At 33.0% G+C, this 22,075-nt stretch overlaps 2 protein-coding genes across 4 annotated transcripts in view; one reads left to right on the top strand and one right to left on the bottom strand.

The window, feature by feature from the left end:
* The window catches only part of LOC143047984 (protein MFI-like), a 48,508-nt gene that overhangs the window by 6,536 nt on the left and 19,897 nt on the right, over nucleotides 1-22,075 (bottom strand). The gene's annotated exons all lie outside the window — the stretch shown is intronic.
* Nucleotides 6,679-20,490, top strand: LOC143047982 (uncharacterized). The gene is made up of 6 exons (XM_076221362.1): nucleotides 6,679-6,985; nucleotides 9,464-9,691; nucleotides 12,309-12,416; nucleotides 16,702-19,085; nucleotides 19,640-19,821; nucleotides 20,160-20,490. The coding sequence occupies exons 1-6, from the start codon at nucleotides 6,913-6,915 to the stop codon at nucleotides 20,347-20,349; spliced, it is 3,165 nt and encodes a 1,054-aa protein (XP_076077477.1). The 5' UTR covers nucleotides 6,679-6,912; the 3' UTR covers nucleotides 20,350-20,490.

The raw sequence follows: 22,075 nt of genomic DNA, 5'->3' as shown, positions 1-22,075 counted from the left end.
AATTAAAGTCTCCCATAACGTAATTCACAATATCATTTTCTTTATCTGTTTTTAATTCATTAAAGAAATGTTTTCTTTCTATGCCATTATTAGGGGCGTTTAAATGAAACTAAACGAATAGACATACTTTATGGGAAAAAATAAAATATATTATTGTCTTCAAAATTCTGAATATTTAATTTGCTATACAGTTCAACGATTTCATTTATGTAATACAACATAATAAAAGTCCAACCTATATTCAATATATTTACAACAAATGAATATGCATGTACACTTACAATGCCTTTTTTTTTGAGTATATCTCCCATACCATATATTTCATATATAATTATTATTGGCCTACTTATTTCACCAACAAATACACATATTTGTATCACTAACATAATACACGGCAGTTCAATAATTTTCCAAAATATTTACAATAAATGCAAGATTTTGCATACACAATAATAGCATGGATTTTTTTCATAATATGATAAAAAATGATATAAATATATTATATACATTTTTACACAAAGTTCTTCATAAGCTCGTTTACGCAATGTGCCGGGATAATCTACTAAGAAACAGTTTCTTCCTAAGAAGAGTTTTGCCTTTTTGATTGCTGTTTCTCAACTGATCCTGGTGTTGAAGCTGAACTTCGAGTTCTCTTTTTACCACTTGGTGTTTCGTATTCGCCTAATCTGTCTATTCCCATAAAGTTCTTGACATGAGAAACAAGTTGTTTTGCCCCTTCAGGATTAACATGTACCCCGGATGGGTCATTTTTATCAAACAATGTTTTAATGGGGTTGACACCCATGCCTGGTCGACAGAAATCATCCCAAAAATCGACGATCTTTTGAACATACGTTTTCCATATACAAATTTATAGAATGAGATGTTAGATTACATTTTGTTAAAGTTTGACCTTTGCCTTTTCTTGGCAGTATACTGAATATGCATATATCCGCATTTGGAAATTCTGCTTTTACTTTATTTAAAGCATTTGTTATGTTAACACAAATTATTTCTTTATCTGTATTGTTTTTTGTGACGTCGTTTGTACCCAAACTAAAGATGACCTTCGACACATAATTTTTATCAACACTTTTGTCCAGTGTGACTAAAAGTTTGTCAATGTCTTCTGCTGTACTACCAGAAACAGATGCATTGTGTATTCTGTTGTCAGATATCTTGAGACGGCAACAGTTTGATGCACCTAAAATGATTGTATTATGGGGTAATGGTAAACAATTGTCTTCGATTTCAGGAACAGATTGTACATAAGCCGAGTGTTTAGTGGTATCTTTGTCAATGGAGACATTCAATTCCTCGATCTGATCGTGTTCCGTAGTTTCTCTTTCCTCCCTAATTTCATGAACATAGTCCCCGTATTCATTCTCTTCAGTTATTTTCTCATTTTGCTCGTCTTTTCTTATGGTTTGTCTATTTCGATTGCAGTTTCGTTTGATATGACCTTCTTGACCGCATTCGAAACATACGTTATCTGTGTGCGGACAGTCTCGAATAATATGGTCGTGGCTACTTCAACGAAAACAGTGTCGCTGTCGTTCTTGTCTTTGTGGTTTCATATCACAACGGTATGAAGGGTGGTCCGTTCGACTACAGTATCGACATTGGGTTCTATTGTTGTCAGCAAACAGTCGGATTTCAAATCTTCCGAGTTTGGTGATATTGGGGATGGTTGGGACGCAATGTATCAGCTGAATATACCGCGTACCGGTTTCAATGTTAGTACCTCTTATAGTCCTCCTTTTAATTGAGTCTTGGACTACTTCACCGTATTTTCTCATAAATGTACAAATTGCAAGATCACCCAACTCGACATGTGCATCCTTAATCGTAACATGTGTCACCTCTTTTACAACATCAACAAATTTGTAATGATAGTTTTTAATTTCGATACCCTTTATTAGTAATAATATTTTCGATGCCTGATCATCAACAGTTACAACACATTCTCTTTCAGTCAATTGTATAGCTTTAACCTTTTCTCTGTTTATATATTTTTCCAGTTCGTTTAGAATATCTGTATGTGTGATCCCCTTGATATACTTTGAACTAAAGTGTACTGACTTGTATCTTTGTATTTGTTGATTATTGTGGTGAACTGTGTCTAGTTCGCTCGCCATTTTGTAAACAAAACGATATGTGTTCACTTAGAAATCAGTTTTGACAGTTTGTTTACTTCATTTTCACTTACTCTTGGACGGAAAGGACCTCTGCAATGAATTTAGGTTATATATCCGACGAAAAGTACAACAAGCAATAGGTTTAAAGATGGTTTTTTTTAATTTTTACCGGAGCTTGCGAAAACACTACATGTCACATCAAGACAGATAACTCCTTTCTAATAAAAATCCTTATCAATGAACAAGTTTGTAAGAAAAGTATATCTGTAGCCCACAATTATTCAAAACATTCAACTATCAGTTCTAGTGTATTCGGGATATATCATTTGATTGTTAATCGATCAACGTGCATTGGGAAATATTTCATGCATATTAAGGAAGAGAACAAATTTATATATGTACGTTTCATCAAAAAGTGAAGTTATTCCTAAGAACACAATTGCGTTCCTTTCATTGAAGATGTATTCCTGTATTGCTATATCTGAATCTCAGTGTATGACAAAAACTCATTAAAAGACACGTCATTATTGCATTTGGTTGATACTACCGTTATCTTAATGATATTTTTTCGTTAAATAATCCTCTAAATATACTACCGAAATTTACCCAAAGGAACTTACTTTAAATAACTCTAACACAAACAGCAGTAGTTGTTCTTTTCTCTATTTATACATTTCAATTGTTACAGTCTGGCCATTGTTTACTCAATGTGAGTATACAACCCCAATATTTGAAATGGAATACTGAAACAGTATATATTTATATTACATTCCATCTGCTAGCACTCATATATCTAAATATTCTGAATACTTATCAATTCCCTAGTACAGAGTCAGCTAGAATTACTTGTGTATTAAAATTAACAAACTAATACACAAATAATATACACATTAAAAATCTATAGATAGTAAACATACGACTGTACAGAGTCAGAAGAGGGAATATCTTCTTTGGTAAAATATATTTATAAGGACAAGCAAAGCAATTCATAAAAAGGTCGTAATGATATTCATAGAAGCTAATCTCATAGTCAACTCGATTAACATCAGCAATGCTCAAAACGGTGAAAACATACGGCCTCCTAGGTATAATGCCATGTTTGCCGCAGTTCATTGCGCACTGTTTGTGAGCTGATTTTCCTCAATCCTGTATTGAATTTCAAATTGCAGTGACTGTTGCGACAATTCTTCAGAATGTAGCGATCTCAAAGAGTTGGTAGGTGAGGTCGTGCAACCCTCGGGTTGTGCTAAGTACTGCCAGTCTGCTGGTATATGTTCAAAAGTATGCTCTGATTAACATTTTTTGTTCTTTCTACTTCACCTCTGAACTCTCCGGCCTGGATACGGCCAATGACGATATATCGAAAAGCGGGGTCCAACCTTTGCATGGCAGCGTTTAAACTGTGTGATGAATTTAATTTTCAAAATGATCCTTATTTGCACAAATGTATCAGTTGCGTTGACCATAAAATTCTCGAGAAAAAGCAAGCAAAATGTCGCGGCGAACACGGTCGTATGCAATTTGAGCAATTTGCAAATTTCACTTGGCGGAAAGCCAAATCAAAAGAAAGTGAATTTAAAGATTAAAGCTTACCTGTAAAAAGTCGAAAATGCAATTGACTGTTTCAATTAACCTTGTAAAATACATGTTTTGCATTTTGAAAATCTGCAGTTCTTTTTTAACAGTATATAAAGATGAGGTAAATTTCCATAGAATTTCAATTCTCTACATTATACTGAATTTAGTGGTCACCTTTTGTAACCAATTAAATATATGCAGATGTCAATATCATTCCAATTATTTAACATTCTAAAATTGAAAAAAAACTAACTAGTTCTTACTATAACAAAACTTTTCAACAAGCATGTTAATAAACGAGAAAATCCCTGTATCGTATCACTACTTTTAGTTCATAGCATCTATTTAACTGTTTGTAAATATTAATAATGTTGTCTTTGTAGTTACTAATCTGAAATTGCTCAAATGCCTGCAACAATATAAAAGTCAGGTCTGTTGTTTTTATGGTAAATTCCTACCATTCCTACGTTACGCTAATGTACTTATACCAACCACAAGATGATCAATATTCAGAAGTCTGATAAACTCCAGTATAAAAAAAAACTACATTACCATTTTTTGAAAAATGACATTATTTTGTATATGTTTAAAGTCTCCTCTAAAAGACTACACTAAAAGGATCATTGAACAATAAACACTGCTGCAAACATTCACCCTCAATTGTCAAGACAGTTATTTTTACACTGGGTCACGGAGGTTCAATTGTCTTGTTCTGTGCCATTTCCAGTATCATATTCTGGACAATTGGTATGGTCTGGAATGATCTGCTATGTCTCTACAAATTAAACAAATGATGTGGTATGATTGCAAATGACAATGACAATGCAAATGATAACTCTCCTCCAAATCGATAACAACAACAATAGGTGACCATAATTAGTTATCAAAGGTACCAGGATTATAATTTAGTACGCCAGACGCGCGTTTCGTCTACATAAGACTCATCAGTGACGCTCATATCAAAATATTTATCAAGCCAAACAAGTACAAAGTTGAAGAGCATTGAGGATCCAAAGTCCCAAACAGTTGTGCCAAATACGGCCGTCAACGGTTTATTTCTCACAGTGTGTACCATCTAGGTGTTATTCTTATGCAAATGTTGAAGTAATTATGGGTATTTTTTTCTTTTGAGGACACAGTATTAGTGCAGATAATTAGTTTTTTTCATGAGTTATAATGCATAAATGAGCCTTTTGTGACGGACTTGATATCACTCATTTAATGAAATAAAGATAAAGTATATATTTAAAAATATCTCCAAATATTTCCGAAAAATGAAAACAATAATAATAGTTCTCATCTTTATCATTAAAATTCAAACCTTTTTAATAGAGTATTGTAGATTGTTATGACAGCAAATAGTCTGTATAGCAATGTATTGGTACTAATTTTGACCCTTCTAGTCATTATTATTCATATGAAGAATTCCTACCATACCTTTTTATAAACAAAATGAAAAAGAAACATCTTGCCATGTCTTTTTCTTGAAATCGACATAAGTGTACTGTTACTTGAGTATTTGTGCCAATTTGATGAGGGAATCCTTAATCGACTGGATTATGTGTTATCTTGTTACACCACTGTCCCATGGGGGTCAAGGGTATGTTTATGTTAGTGCTTGGGTCAGTTTAAGGGACCTATAAATGGTTTGACAATGTTATTTGGTATGCAAATGTATTAGCATTGGTACATCTTAGTATCGGAGATTATTTTGCCCTGTCTCCTCAGCAATGGTCCATTGACCTAGCTATAGAATGTTTTGCACACTTACCATGTTCAAATATTACCATTTGGTTTCTCTTTTGAATAGTTGACATTTTTTTTTCATGCGTAGTTATTTTTATTGCTTAGTATGCGATATTGGTTTTGTTTATCATTAAAGACTGTTCAAAATAATTTAACATCAATGTCCTTTTGTCTCCACTGGATAGCTGTCTCATTGGCAATCATACAAATCTCCTTGTTTTCACTTGCAACAAGGATTTATGACAATCTTGACAAACTCATTTATCAAATTTATACAAGACGAGGATGTTTTACTAACTCAATACAAAACTGTTTAAGCTTAGTAATAATAAGAAAACCTGAGTTCGACCATATGCAATTGGTGGTCTGACACCTGAACTCGGACGAAATTCAAAACGGAGAGTGGCTTATAAAATGGCAAAATCAAATGATAATACACATCAAACGAATGAACAACAACTGTCATTTTCCTGACTTTGTACAGGCATTTTCAAATGTAGAAAATGGTGGTTGAACCTGGTTATATAGCGCTAAACCTCTCACTTGAGTGACTTCTATGTTTTTATAGATGAAAGGGAGACATATATGTATGTTTTAATCTACGAAAACAGTTTTACTTTTATGTTTTTTTATATGAATGTTATTTTTTTAGACATATATCATGTTCACCAAAACAACATACTAATTTGTGTAAAAGGACTTAGTGATACTTACGTTTTTTACTGTAACATGTAGAAGAAAGATTGTTTAAACAGAGGCAAATGTAATATTCGAGACTGGAAATAACAAATTTGTGCAAAGTGTTCAAATAATCAGAAATCTATAACTGATTTTTTCATGCGTATATAGATGAAAATGTTACTTGAAAATTTGTATATCTTTAAATATTAAAATGACATAGTTTGGCAGCTGAACCCTTAAGGTTTGTTAACATTTCAAATTAAAAAAATAATCAAATAACTCACACGGTATATGCAGCGATTGTTCAGAATTATTGCTGTTGCATCGTAAAAAGTATGGTGAATTAATGTCCTTATGATGTAATAATTATTAACATGAGTGCAGTTTGGTAATTTTACACCAGGGTGCAATTCAGTTTTACCGGAAATACCTGTACCAAGTCTGGAAAATGACAATTATGTTCATCCGTTGGTTGATATAGTCAAGAGTACGCCTTTGTATGATTTTATGGACTTTTTAAAAAGTTCGGTACTTTTGTTATTTAATATGTGTATTGTTTACGCGTACCGGATTGGTTTTTAACATCGTCCATAACATTATCACAAATAGATAAATTAAATGGGCCAGCTTAATGGTGCATGTCAGTGTCTGAATTATTAGTGAATCAATCAATCGAACATTGCTTGTTTACAACAAATAGTACGTTGGGGGCCGAGTGAATTTATAAACGTTTTTTTTTTTTAATCAATACTGGTTCCTCAGGACAAGGATGGCATATGCATCTTCCACATTTTCAAAGTACAATGCGATGTGTCAGAAAATTGTTGACGATTTAAATTCAGGTAAGTTCATACAATTTTAATTTGTTAAATGCATACTTTATGGATATTTTACGGTCTGGTAGTTCATTGCGTTGACATGAATTATCCCCGAGTGTTCACTTCCGATAAGAGTGTACGAGGACGTGCCAAAAATATGCATCATAATTTTGTATAGATTATTTGGCACAACTTTTTGGAATTTTGGGTTCTCAATGTTTTTCAACTTTATACTTGATTGGCTTTCAAACTATTTTGATCTGAGCGTCACTGATGAGTATAATAAAACGCGTGTCTGACGTATCAAATTATAAGCCTGGTACCTTTGATAACTATTTGCAAGATTTAATATAAAAATTACCCTCCTTTTTATAATATTTTATATTAAAATGCATTCACGTTTGATAACCGTATATTGATTTGGGGTATGTATGATAAACATATCATATATAAATATGCTACAATCTTACATTATTAATGGTCATGGAATAGATTATACTTATTTATTTATTCAACTGTTATTTTAGGGTGGGATAAGTCCGTTTTATTACGCACAACACTGATTCCTCTAAATTTTTACAGATAAAAATGTAAAAACAGCAAATCTAACGATTAAAATTCTTGATTTTACATGTCGTAGCGTGCTAAATATTTAAAGCCCACTGCTTTAAAACTAAACAAAACTAAAATACATGGATGTGCTGAATGAAATGGGTCATTGTAGTGTGCAAGGAATGATTCTGGGCTATATGTAGTACGCATAGATACAGCTGACTGACGAAAGGGTATCTGGTGAAATGCAGATGCAATTATTTACGGTGCACAATTTTGAATTTTTTGAAATACTAAGGCTTTTCTACCTCAAGCATAGATTACCTTAGCTGTATTTGGCAACACTTTTAGGAATTTTGGATCTCAATTCTCTTCAACTTCGTACTTTATTTGGCTTTTTTAAAACTTTTTTGGATTCGAGCGTCACTGATGAGTCTTTTGTAGACGAAACGCGCGTCTGGCGTATATATAAAATTTAGTCTTGGTATTTATGATGAGTTAATTCACCATGAAATATCTCTTGACTAAAGTGTTCTGTTGCTGTGGAAATTAAATTAATCGTTCATTGATGATGATTTCCTCCGACTTGTTTCTGACAAATGAAACCCCATGTTTGTGCCTTGAATAAATTTTACAAACTTACTTAAATTATTTTCTAAAGCGTTTACTATTCAGTGAAACAGACTTATATTTAAATCTGAAATATTTGCCTTTCAGTTACATCTATGTCTAAGCTATTTACATTTTTTGTTTGTTTAGCCTTTTCAACCTTTTTAAATTAGCTTTTTGTAGACAAAACGCGCGTTTGGCGTACATTTTTTTAATCGTGGCATGTATGATGAGTTTATATGCTATTGAAAAAGACAAACTGAATTACATTTTTGTTATTGTACACAAGAGGAAGCAATCTAGAAATTTGAAAAACTTTGTTTAACTTCGAATTTTGCTTCGACCTTGAAATATTATTTCATATAATAAGAAAACAAAACACAAACATAACAGAAATTACCAGAAACATGCACTATTTAGAATAAAGATGTTTGTCTTCCTTTAAATAAAATATTTGATTTATTATGCATAAAGTATCAAATGTCGCTACGCTCGATAATAGACTATCAGTACAATCAGTAATCTTTTTTGTTTGTTTTTGAGATGCATAGGATTCAGTCATTATAGCTGTCGTAGTCAATAATACTGTCCTTTATGCAGTCTATATCAAACGATAATGACCAGTTTGTCAATAACTATTATGTAATTACAACGCAGAATGCGTAGAACACAATACTCAATCATGTCTATACCACTTGATTTTATCTGCTTTTTAAAAATAAAATTTCAGCAAAGGGGAGTTGGGAATCCATAACAAATACAAGTTACAGTTGATTCCATGTCTTTCATCATCTTGGATTATACAATAGCAAATCACAATCGGGGTAGATTTTTAATCACAATGAAATATACAAGTTTTGATACAAGAATATATTTCATTTTTGCTTCATTTTATTATCAAAACAGTGTTTTAAAACACAAAAATGTTTTCTGTATGATTCAATTTTTAACACTTTGATATACAGGCAACCTTTCTTTCATAAAGGAATATGTAAGGAATGTACCTAATTTGTTTTGTAGAAAGAAAATGAGTCCCGGTTCCTATTTCTTTTTGTCTGAAAGCACAACTTTCACAAAGTTACAGTAAGTTATGGTGTTAAAACAGAACAGAATTAAACAACTGTTTACCTTTCTTTAGTCGGGTTTTGACGCTTTGACACATTCCCCATTTCTATTCTCAATTTTATATATGTTTCATTTTTCTTGTTTGCTGGACAGGTCTACGTTGTCAACCGCTAAATTATTATTTTCAATATTTCGATCTCTTTGACTTTAGAGAGAGAGAAAAAAAAACAATCAACCACAGATGTTTTTTGATTAAAGTTTTTTTTTAAATTTCAGATGATATCAAACACTTGAAATTTAGTCTAAGAAGCACTCTTACAAATGGAGAACTAGCAAATATAGAAGATGGCCAAGATCTCATTACTACATTAGAAAAACGAGATTTGTTGTCTCAGAAAAATGTGTCTCTGTTGCATAATTTGTTGGAGAAAAAATGTGGAAGATTAGCTACAATAGTTAGTGCTTATGACTTAACTATCACGCCTCAAAGAACATACAACAAAGGTAAAACATTGATATTACATAAATTTCAATTTAGTAAAGTTTTTGTCACCATAGAAGACTTTATCTTATTTCAGATTATGCATAACAAAAACAGAATTTTAACTTAGAGGAGCTTTAACTTAATACAAACACATCTCAGACAATATTTAGGTCTCCTTATCTATATGGCAACAGGAACACTATCTAAATTTTCAAGAACAGGACCATTCCATTTAGATTTTTATTCTCAAAATCATCGAAAATAATTGAAGAAAAAGATAAAACACTTTTTAGGTATTTTAAATGTTAATATGAATTTATTAAAACTTTTACATTTTAAGTAGCAACATTCCAGCAGCACCTGCATACGGCGTATGTATTTAGGAGATAACTGTATTGTATTTTAAGCTCCGACGGCATCAATTGGGGATTTGATGGTCGCAAATTAAGTTTACTGGCGACAATATTGTTATCTCCATTCTAATGAAATTGACAGAAAACAACGTTAAAACCTGTAATTAAAATCTGTCATATTCCGTCTGCGCTTGCGCGTACGTCCCATAGCATCAATTGTCAATTGATGCCATGTAAAACAGTGACGTTATTCAATCAAAATGAACGTTACAAACGTTGTTGCATTATAATTCCCAATTGATACGATGTTCCCGTGCTTGTATTTTTTATCATGATTTCCTTGATAGATGGTTGCTGCTCACAAGAAAGCTATTTAACCAAGAGTTCAAAATGGTGAAGTTGAAATCATCACTTCATAAATTTTACGGACGCCATCACGAGTTGGTCGACCGTTATGCTTTCACAGATGATATCGGATATGTTCCTGACGTCGTAACTACAATCCTCTTCCCTTTCATAAATGTGACCTAACGAAATAGACTATATATCCGGTTTGTAATAACATGAGCAACACGACGGTTGCCACATGTGGAGCAGCAGTGGCAGATTAAGGGGGTGGTCCGGCGGTGGGAACCACCCTTTTTTTGGCCGATCAATGGATTTGAATGGGAACATAGTTGGAACCCCCTTTTTAAAAATGGCTGGATTCGCCCATGAGCAGGATCTGCTTACCTTTCCGGAGCACATGACATCACCCCCAGTTTTGGTGGGATTCGTGTTGCTTAGTCTTTAGTTTTCTATGTTGTGTCATGTGTACTATTATTTGTCTATTTGTCTTTTTCATTTTTAGCCATGACGTTGTCTGTTTATTTTCGACTTATGACTTTGACTGTCCCTCTGGTATCTTTCATCCCTCTTTTACATATACTTAATCGAAAAAATGATCTGGACTTTAAAGACGCTAAAACCTAATTTTCTTGTTTTTAACGGTGACGCTGATGAATGCTAATTGTCTTGATAATAAAATCACCATAGATACCAGGGATGAAAATACGAAGTTGAAGATAACTGGGGACTAAAAATTACGAAAGGTTTTGCTAATTGCAGCTAAGGTAATCTATTCCCGGGTTCTCATTGATATTTAAGGTAGATCAAAAGTCTTCAACCATTTTTGGATTGTAAAAATACTTATTATAAATACCAGGCTTAAATTTGGAACGCCAGACGCACGTTTCGTCTTCAATAGACTCATAAAACAGCAGATAGCAATCGTTCTAGATCTATATTTAAATTAGCAAAAATTGATACCGGAATGCAAAATGTTTTCTCAAACGTTAAACTTTTCCTACTTGGTAATCTATCAATTCGTTTTTCTTTAATTAATTCACTTGAATGAAGTTAGATTCAGATACTAGAAGTTAAATAAAGATACAGAATTGAAAGGAATGTACGGCAAATTTATCTATTTAGGTTTCTTTAACAAGAAAACAAGTACGTTAACTTCGACTTTTTTTTTGTTATTTTCTAAAAGCACATTATTTGAAAAACTTTTGAAAGACTTTTAAATTCAAATCTTTAAATGTTTGTCTATTTACTTAAAAAGTGTATTCATATGTATATGCCATTCCAATTGATATTGTATAGTGTGTCTTTCTATGTTGTGATGTTACACTATATTGATACAGGGTAGGGTGAAAGTTGTCGCATTTAAAAACGTTTAAACTCGCCGACCTTATGTTCAGTGGTTGTCTATTATTGATTTGGTTCATAAGTGTTTTTCAGTTTTCGTTTTTATATAAATTAGACCGTTGTTTTTCCTGTTTGAATGCTTTTACACTAGTCAGTTGTTGGGCCCTTTATAGCTTGCTGTTCGGTGTCAGCCAAGGCACCGTGTTGAAGGCCGTACTTAAATTATAATTGTTTACTTTTACAAATTGTGACATGGATGGAGAGTTGTTTGATTGGCTCTCATACCAAATCTTCTTATTACTGTGATTTTTAAAAACTTAAAACTTTGCAGAAAGACTATCAATACAAATTTATAATTAGCTGTTGTTTACTTAATATGGATACAATGAGATAAGATTTTGTATGTCAAAACAAAATTAACGAAAAGACCCCCAGAAGATTTTATTTTTGATAAAATCAAATTTTGACGGTGCTTTTGAATATCATCTTTGCCAAGAAGAGTAGAGCTTTAAAATATCCATTACGTCTACATTCAAGCCTTTATTTCATTTGTAAAATCAGTACATCTAGCCAAATTAATAATCTTCCATTTCAGATAAATACGATATATCGTCAATGAATATTGTTGAACACTTTGTAAAGACTTCTGCGGCTGATCAAGTTTTTGATTTATTGAAGAATAAAGGAGCTGCATTCATAAAAGGTACTGCAATTGATGTATACTACTACAACTGTTAATGATAATAACTATAGAGGCTCCAAAGAGCATGTGTCCCTCACATGGATATATGTGCATCTTCGAAAGAGTTGGTATTGCTTTGTTTCATAAAAAAAAATGGTCAACGTATAGTTACTAGTATCTTGCCTTAGGGAGGGATAAATCCTACTTTGTAAAGGATCACTCTGATTCAAACAAAAAATTCTCTGAAACTGACATTATCAAGATGCTTGATTTCTTGATTGACCACAAATTAGTTTAGTTCGGAGGACGTGTTTTTCAACAGACTATCGGCATTCCAATGGGAACCAATTGTGCCCTTCTTCTTGCCGACTTGTTTCTTTATTATCATGAGGCTTACTTCATACAGGAACTTCTTAGGGAGAAAGATAAGAAGTAAGCAATATCCTTTAACTCTACTTTCCGCTATATAGATGTTGTTCTTTCACTAAATAATTCAAAATTTGTTGTCCCAGGCAAGAATTGTCTTACTACATCTTTTGAATTACTATCTGTAACGCCTATGTTTCATAGGGACAAATGTTTTAATATTGTATTTATATTGTGTCATAGATCAAACTTATTAGTTAAGGGTTTGTTTTTGTTTATATGTCTTTTTTATTCAATTGATATTCTATTGTATATATAAAAAAGAAGATGTGGTATGATTGCCAATGAGACAACTCTCCACAAGAGACCAAGTGACACCGAAATAACTAGTAACAACTTTAGGTTACCGTAGGTCTTCAACAATGAGCAAAGCCCATACCACATAGACAGCTATAAACGACCCCAAAATGACAAAGTAAAACAATTCAAACGAGAAAACTAACTGCCTTACTTAAGTACAAAAAATGAACGAAAAACAAAAAGGTAACACATAAACAAACGACAACCACTGAATCACAGGCTCCTCACTTGGGACAGGAACATACATACAGAATGTGGCGGGGTTAAACATGTTAGCGGGATCCCAACCCTCCCCCTAACCTCGACAGTGGTGTAACAGTACAACGTAAGAACGAACTATAAAAAATCATTTGAAAAAGGCTAAACTGACATGAGATGGACAAAAAAATACAAATACTACAGATATAAGTGGACGTGGTTTTTATATTCTTATTTTGTAATGTAAAACTTCAGTCTCAAGTTATAATCATATGGTGGACCTTTTCTGGTCGTGTCTTGCTGATCATTTTAAATGTCTGCAGTTTCTGTCAATGTACCAGAGTTACAAAATACAAAATATGAGATAAAAATCTTCATTAAAGCTGTAAGATTTCTTAATTTAATTGTTTCATATTTTCCAAGTCGGAGCCTTATTGTTGGGTTTATACTTACATGCGCAACACTTTCAAGTATCGCGTGTGTAGGAGGATGTACTTACACATCTGGAAAACCTGGGATTCCCCTCCTCTTTTTTGCTCACCCTTTAGTTTCTGTAATGTGTCTTGTGTACAGTTTGTCTGTTAGACATTTTCTTTTGTAGCCATGGCGTTGTCAGTTTATTTTTTAACCTGTGAGATTGAATGTCCAATTAATATCTTTCGCCTCTTTTTTAAATTTAATAAATTATAGATTCTTGTATTTTGTTTGTATGATTGTGAAATAAACTTAGGTTTAGATTTGTTACACACATTTTCTTGTATAAAGTCATTGCAACAACAGCATGATAATTTCAATAGCTTCAACTTCGTCTTTTTTTAAATGGAAAATATATGTGAAGTTAGCAGCCGGTTCGTTACTGTAAATTCAGAAATTATTGCAAGGTTTTTATTATTTCAAAAAATGCGACAGAGTTGTAAACGCCATAATTTAAACTCGCCTTTTAAAATATTTTATATGAATTAAACAGGATTTTTCTCAAATTCGTAAAAATTAAAATAGCGTTTAATAAGTCTAAATTGACAAAATCGCAATAATAAATGCACGCAATTATTTCTGAATTTACAGTACATTTTTGTATTTGATATTCGTTATTCAAATACTTTATTCAATATCCAACCAGCTGCTAACAGTCGGTTCGATATTTAAATTTAGTTGAAAATCACAAAAAAAAAAATACTTGATAACATTAAATGTATGATTTTCATAGTTAAGATGACTAATAAATTACGTAGGAAATCGTTTAATGACCCCTTCAAGCTGTCGACATTGAACCCTTTTGTATGTTGCATATTTGTCTTTATGTACAATAGGTTTTTATCAATAAAACGATTTCAAAAATGTAATTGTATATATTGGTAGATCCGTGTTTTACTTGCTCGGATTATTTTTGTATCTATTTTCAATTCTCGAAAATACATCTGCACATTTACGCTATAAATCTACAACCCTCAGTTTATGGCGACTTATAGTTATAAAAGGTACCAGTATTATAATTTATAATACGCCAGAAGCCCGTTTCGTCTACATAAGACTCACCAGTGACGCTCAGAACAAAACACTTAAAAAGTCAAACAGACAAGTAAAAAGTTGGAGGGCATTGAGGACCGAAAATTCCAAAAAAGTTGCGCCAAATACGGCTACGGTAATCTACTCCTGGGTTAAGAAAATCCTTAGTTTTTCCCAAAATTCAAAGTTTTGTAAATGGACATTTATAAAAATGACCATATAATTGATATTCATGTCAACACCGAAGTGCTGACTACTGAGCTGGTGATACCCTCGGGGACGAAAAGTCCACCAGAAGTGGCATCGACCCAGTGGTGTAAATAGTTATCAAAGGTACAAGGATTATAATTTAATAAGCCAGCGCTTTCATCTACATAAGACTCATCAGTGACGCTCAGATCTAAACACTTAAAAAGCCAAACAAGTACAAAGTTGAAGAGCATTGAGGACCGAAAATTCCAAAAAATTGTGCCAATTACGGCTACGGTAATCTACTCCTGGGTTAGGAAAATCCTTAGTTTTTCCAAATATTCAAAGTTTTTTAAACAGGAAATTTATAAAGATGACCATATAATTGATATTCATGTCAACACCGAAGTGCTGACTACTGAGCTGAAGGATACCCTCGAATACGAAACGTCCACCAGCAGTGGCATCGACCCAGTGGTGTTAATAGTTATCAAAGGTATTATAATTTAATACACCAGACGAGAAGGATTATAATTTAATACACCAGACGAGCACCAGTGAGCTACACGTGCTGGTCTTATCTATAAAGTCATGAATATGCATTAGCTATGTAGGCATGTCAAAATCGTATCTTACGCGATTATGACCAGCCAGTACACTCTGTAATGACTTCATTAACCAGTATTAAAAAAGATAAACATAACAATATGACATTTCTTAAAACAAAAACAAAAATCCGATAACTCTAGAAAAATTTAGAAATATAAATAGAAATATTTATGGAAAGACCAAAAAAGAAATACGGATGTCTACGGAGAGCTTAGATTGTCACTTTTGTGCTAAAAATTGTAAAAATTTCAGGACATGTCTGCATAATATTAAGCAGAATGAGAGATCAGGGGGCTCTCACCGCTTCTCTGTGCCCTTTGTCCTGAACGTTTGACAATTTAAAGCCCTCCGTAAATATTGAAGATGACATTATTCTGGGAAATCCTTTTGATACAACCTTCATAGTCTATATGATATCCTCGAATTTTAGGGACATTGAAAGACCAGGAGTGGTGGGAGGGGATCTCATCGTCATTTCAACGGTAGGTTTGCGCTATACATCTATTTTTTTTGGTGCTTTTCATAAATATTCCTATTCATATTTCTTAATGTTTCTAGAGTGATTAGTTTTTGTATTTTTGAATCATATATTATATTCAAAATTACAACTTTGATGTCGTTTATTTATATAAATCTATATTACATAAAGACAAATATGCAACTTACATAAGGGACTGGGTTAATTTATATTCGAGGACAACGAGAATTTACGACAACTTGAAGGGGTCATCAAACCATTTCCTACGTATCTTTTCACTCCTCTTATAAACTCTGAAAATCATGCTACGAATGTTATTAAATGTTTGAATTTTCTATGATTTTCAACTAATTTGAATATCGAACCGACTGCTAGCAGCCGGTTGAATATTGAATATCGAATATCGAATATCGAATAACAAACCAGCTGCTAACTTCACATACATGGAAAATAAAGACATGTATTGTCATATACACGTGTATAATTGTATGGGGACTAATACACTAATACTGAGGAACTTTCTACTATTTTAAATGACAGTTTTAAAGAAATTCGCTATGACAGATTTTATCCCTACTGATTTTTTTTTCTTTCTTTTAGGTCCAAATGGCGTAGGAAAATCACAAATTGCATTTTGGTATGCTAATCATTTTTACAAAGAAAACAAGAAATCCGTTATTTGGAGGATAAACAGTAAATCTCTTGAAAGCACACACCTTTCCCTTGCCACATTGTTGTCAACATTGAACAATTATGAAGATCATCTTATTTCTCAGAAAAAATTATCGCAATGTGTGACCAACATGTTTGACATAGTCATCAGGACACTTGAGTCAGAACAATGGCAACAGCATCAACATCTTATAGTAATGGATGATATTTTCAATCCGAAGGATGACATTATGTATGAAATGCTTCAAAGGTTTATTAATTTGAAAAACGTTAATCTACTTGCAACTTCAAATGTATCATATCCCACAGATCTTGCATCTTCGTACGAGGTCCAGATTTCAGGAATGACTCCAGAAGAGGCAATATCTTTGCTTACATCTGCTAGTGAAGATAAAGGTTGTCTAAAAAAACTAGTGAAAAATCTCAATTATCTTCCTTTGGCAATATCACTAGCCTCGTCTTATATAAAAACAACAAAAATAAGCATCAGGGATTATCTAAGAAACATTTCTGCATTCCAAATGCAGGCTCAACAAGAGGATAAAAAAGGTCAAAATCTACAAGCATCATATGACATGACGTTAAAGAACGTTGAAAACAATTTGTCTTCGCATTGCAAGAGAGTGCTTTCGCTGATCCCTTACTTAAGTCATACGAGCATATCGGTTGATGTTCTGAAAACTTTTCTTCCAGAAAAAGTAATTGAACGAGAACTCGAAATCACAAATTTGATGTCAGCTTTACAAAACTATTCTTTAGCATCAGCAAGACGAAGTGGTAACATACGACTGCTTGAAATGCACGGTTTATCTGTATGGGTTTTGAAAAACAAAAAGAGCTCTGAACAAGAAAAAGAAGACTTGTTATGGTTGCTGAAGCATTATTGCAGAGAAATGGCCATTGACGTAAGACTAGTCAAAAATGTCAACCGTAACATGGAATTTCTGGATCATGCTTGTCTGCTGATGAACACATATCTGAAGATGTTGAAAAATTCGTCTGATGAAGTTCTTGTATATGAAGCTTACTTGGCATTGTGTATTGGGTCCACCTTTAGAATTTATGGTCGAACAGAAATTACTGCGGAAGATTTCTTTGAAAGGGGAAGAAAAATCATTGCTAAGCTTGGGAAACTTGAATCCCCTATATATCCAGTACCCAGTACGGCAAACCGTTCTTCAGGTAGTAGTTTCGACATGAAGGAAGAAACTGGTGACATGGAAAATTTCCTTAAAGGTGATGAGATCATACAAAATAGGGCTTGTCAAATTTTTTCAGCACTTCATGATGTTCATACTTGTGTTACAGAGGAAATGTTAGAACATTTGGTAATGAAAAAATACAGGAACGACAACGAAATGAGCATTATTCTTTGCAATACATCGCATATAGATGAAAATATGGGAAGATGGATTCCTGACGTCTGGAAATCAGACCTTATAAAAAGAGGCCTTATTATACCATTACATGAACTTCGTGCAACATTCTTGATAGAGCTTTTAACTATCCTCCTATATAATAGCAACGGTAACAACTGGTGGATAAATGAGAGTGAAGCAGTACATGCCTTCGTGGAAGGAAGGCATATGTCGGTGGATTCTAAATGCTTTGCTGAGTTTCAACTCACCTATAACATGGCTTGCATCTTAAACTCGTTTTATGAAGATAGGTATCCTTCTTTTCGACCTGTGATCGCAACTGTTATTAAACGTAGCAGTGTGTTATATTATGTACGAAATGATACATTGAATCACACTGTTTCTGAAATGAAAAACGTCATCACATTCCTTGAAGGAATGTTAGAAAGTTCGCCAGTTATAAACATATTAATTGGAGTTATTAATATGCTTTCTGGGTTAGATGTTGATCATACATGTCATGTGCTCGAGCTTCTTAGGGAATGCTACATTAAACTCTCCAACATTGACGAAAACAATCAGAACTATTACATCACACAAGCTCTAGCGAAGACAAGCCTACTTGAAAGTTATATTGAAGATTTGGAGCCATGGAATCTTTTACCGAGAGTGCATTTGGCTATAGCTGATATGTGTGTTAGAATCAAAACACCATCAATGGCTAGAAAAGCTAAAAAACACTTCCGACTGGCTATTCAAGACAATGCAAACGATGAAATTACAAGATATACCTTAAAGTCATACAAATGCTACATTGAATTTTGCATATCACAAGGTGATGGTAATGATCTGGAAGAAGCAGAAAGCCTTTGTAAAATAATGATAGGAAAATTTCAAAATTCCTCAAAGAATTCTTACTTCAAGCAAAAGTGTGAGAAAATAAATGAGTTAAAGGTAAATAACTTTGAATGTAAAAAATCATCACAGATATATACTAGGCTTATGGTTTTGTATTCTTGATGAGATTCTCGTCGACGTAAGACGCACAAATCGAAACAATTCAAAGATCAGATCAAATACAAAGCAGCAGAGCATTTCGAATCTCAAATTTTAGAATCATAACTGTCCTGGTATTGGCTAAACATTTTAACCAGGTTTTAATTAATTCTATTTTGGAAAACTATCTTTTTAGAGCAAGATATGTAAAATCGTATTCATATTTTATTTTTATATCTTAAAACACGGGCTATTTAAACTTGTTCCATTATTTGACAAGATAATTCATTTGCATCTGCAGTAGTACTGAATATTTCCTTTGGGTGAAAGATGGGATGTTCTATTCAAATAAAATGAGCTGCACATTGAATGGCATCTAAAGGTTAATATATATATATATATATATATATATATATATATTTGTTTAGGGTTCTCAGTTTTAAAAGAAAATAACCCTTGCTTCCTTTCAAGTTGTTACTGAATCATACACTAACTTTTTGCATACTTTGTAGGAAACTCGAGCATTAGAAAGCACAAGACATAAACATATAAATGACAGACCATTTATACAAAATGGAAGCAAACTTCAGATAGAGTGTGATGCAGTTCCTGATCAAATGACACCACCAGATTATCAAGGAGAAAATCAAGTATCAACACAGCGAAACTCGATAAGGAATGTTGTCGAAGAAAGGTTTTTAAATTAACCAATTAATGTTTGCCTCCGAGATACTTCAAAATAACTTATGTTCAAAAGGTTTGATGGGCAAAGTAATTAAAACTGCTGTAGACCATCTTGTTTCTATACATTTTAATATACATTAAATACTGTTTATTTAATAAACGATGGTTTCTAAAGTATGCACAAACCGAAATTAAACTAAAAATTTCAAAACTTCAAAACTACCTGGATAACAAATGGAGTAAAAAACAATTTAGCGTACGAAAAGTCAGTTTACCTTCTTACATACATTAGTTCTATTGAAACTATTGGTCATACTTGTTTAAACTTGATTTACTTTTTACTCCTAGATTAGTTGGTATTGATAGTGAATGTCTGTCTATCGAAAGAGAACGACACGATGAACGACTGTCTATCGAACGAGAACGACTGTCTATTGAACGAGAACGACTGTCTATTGAAAAAGAGAGACTTAATGATGCAAAGAAAACCAATGAAATTCTTGAGAGACTTATCTCCCAACTACAAAATACCAGATAATTATTCATGACTGTGAAACTGTTAACAACTACACCAGCACATGTGTATTTTATATATTTTGACACAGTTTAAGAAAGTGTAGCTGAAATGTATTCACTAGTGGTAAAATAAAATCCCAACAATGTCGGGAGCATGTGTTAATTGCTGTTTGTTGTTTGACTTTATATGTATGTCAACTTTTGAGAGGAGTCGGGTGTTGATGGTTGATGTGGTTTGTTGTTCTGTGTGATATTTTTTCTGATTCTTGTCATCCTATTTATACAAAAAAACATGTCAAGTATACCACTGTCATCCAAGTGAGAGGTTTAGCTATAAAACCAGGTTTAATCCATCATTTTCTATATATGTATGGTAAATTCCTGTACCAAATAAAGGCAACACTAGTTTACCGCTGTTCAAAAGTCATAAATCGATTGAGAGAAAACAAATCCGGGTTACAAATAACAAGAGTGCACACGCTGAAATGTCTCGCCTTCTATACTAATCATTGATATTATGTTGATAGTCCTAAGTATAAAGCTAAGCTTTATTACAACTGTCACATAAACTTAACATTAACCAAGATAACTAAACAAAGACCAATGAACCTTGAAAATGAGGTCAAGGTCAGATGAACCATGCCAGACAGACATGTACAGCTAGCAATGCTTCTATACAACATATATAGTTGACCCATTACTTATAGTTTAAGAAAAATAGACCAAAACACAAAAACTTAACACTGTGCAATAAACCGTGAAAATGAGGTCACGGTCAAATAAAACCTGTGCGACTGACATAAAGATCATAAAATATTTCCATACACCAAATATAGTTGACCTATGGCATATAGTATTAGATAAAAAGACCAAAACTCAAAAACTTAACTTTGACCACTGAACCATGAAAATGAGGTCAAGGTCACATGGCATCTGCCCGCTAGACATGCACACTTTACAATCATTCCATACAACAAATATAGTAGACCTATTGCATATAGTATGAGAAAAACAGACCAAAACACAAAACTTTAACTATAACCACTCAACCATGAAAATGAGGTCAAGGTCACATGGCATCTGCCCGCTAGACATGCACACTTTACAATCATTCCATACAACAAATATAGTAGACCTATTGCATATAGTATGAGAAAAACAGACCAAAACACAAAAATTTAACTATAACCACTGAACCATGAAAATGAGGTCAAGGTCACATGGCATCTGCCCGCTAGACATGCACACCTTACAATCATTCTATACAACAAATATAGTAGACCTATTGCATATAGTATGAGAAAAACAGACCAAAACACAAAAATTTAACTATAACCACTGAACCATGAAAATGAGGTCAAGGTCAGATGACACCTGCCAGTTGGACATGTACACCTTACAGTCCTTCCATACAGCGAATATACTAGCCCTATTGCTTATAGTATCTGAGATATGGACTTGACCACCAAAACTTAACCTTGTTCTCTGATCCATGAAATGAGATCCAGGTCAAGTGAAAACTGTCTGACAGACATGAGGACCTTGCAAGGTACGCACATATTAAATATAGTTATCCTATTACTTATAATAAGAGAGAAATCAACATTACAAAAAAATTGAACTTTTTTTTCAAGTGGTCACTGAACCATGAAAATGAGGCCAAGGACATTGGACCTGTGACTGACGGAAACTTCGTAACATGAAGCATTTATATACAAAGTATGAAGCATCCAGGTCTTCCACCTTCT

The sequence above is a fragment of the Mytilus galloprovincialis genome, chromosome 10 (assembly GCF_965363235.1).
Source record: "Mytilus galloprovincialis chromosome 10, xbMytGall1.hap1.1, whole genome shotgun sequence".
Taxonomy (NCBI): Eukaryota; Metazoa; Mollusca; class Bivalvia; order Mytilida; family Mytilidae; genus Mytilus; species Mytilus galloprovincialis.
Note: the sequence above shows the minus strand (reverse complement) of the source record. Positions and strands in the feature narration are given on the sequence as shown.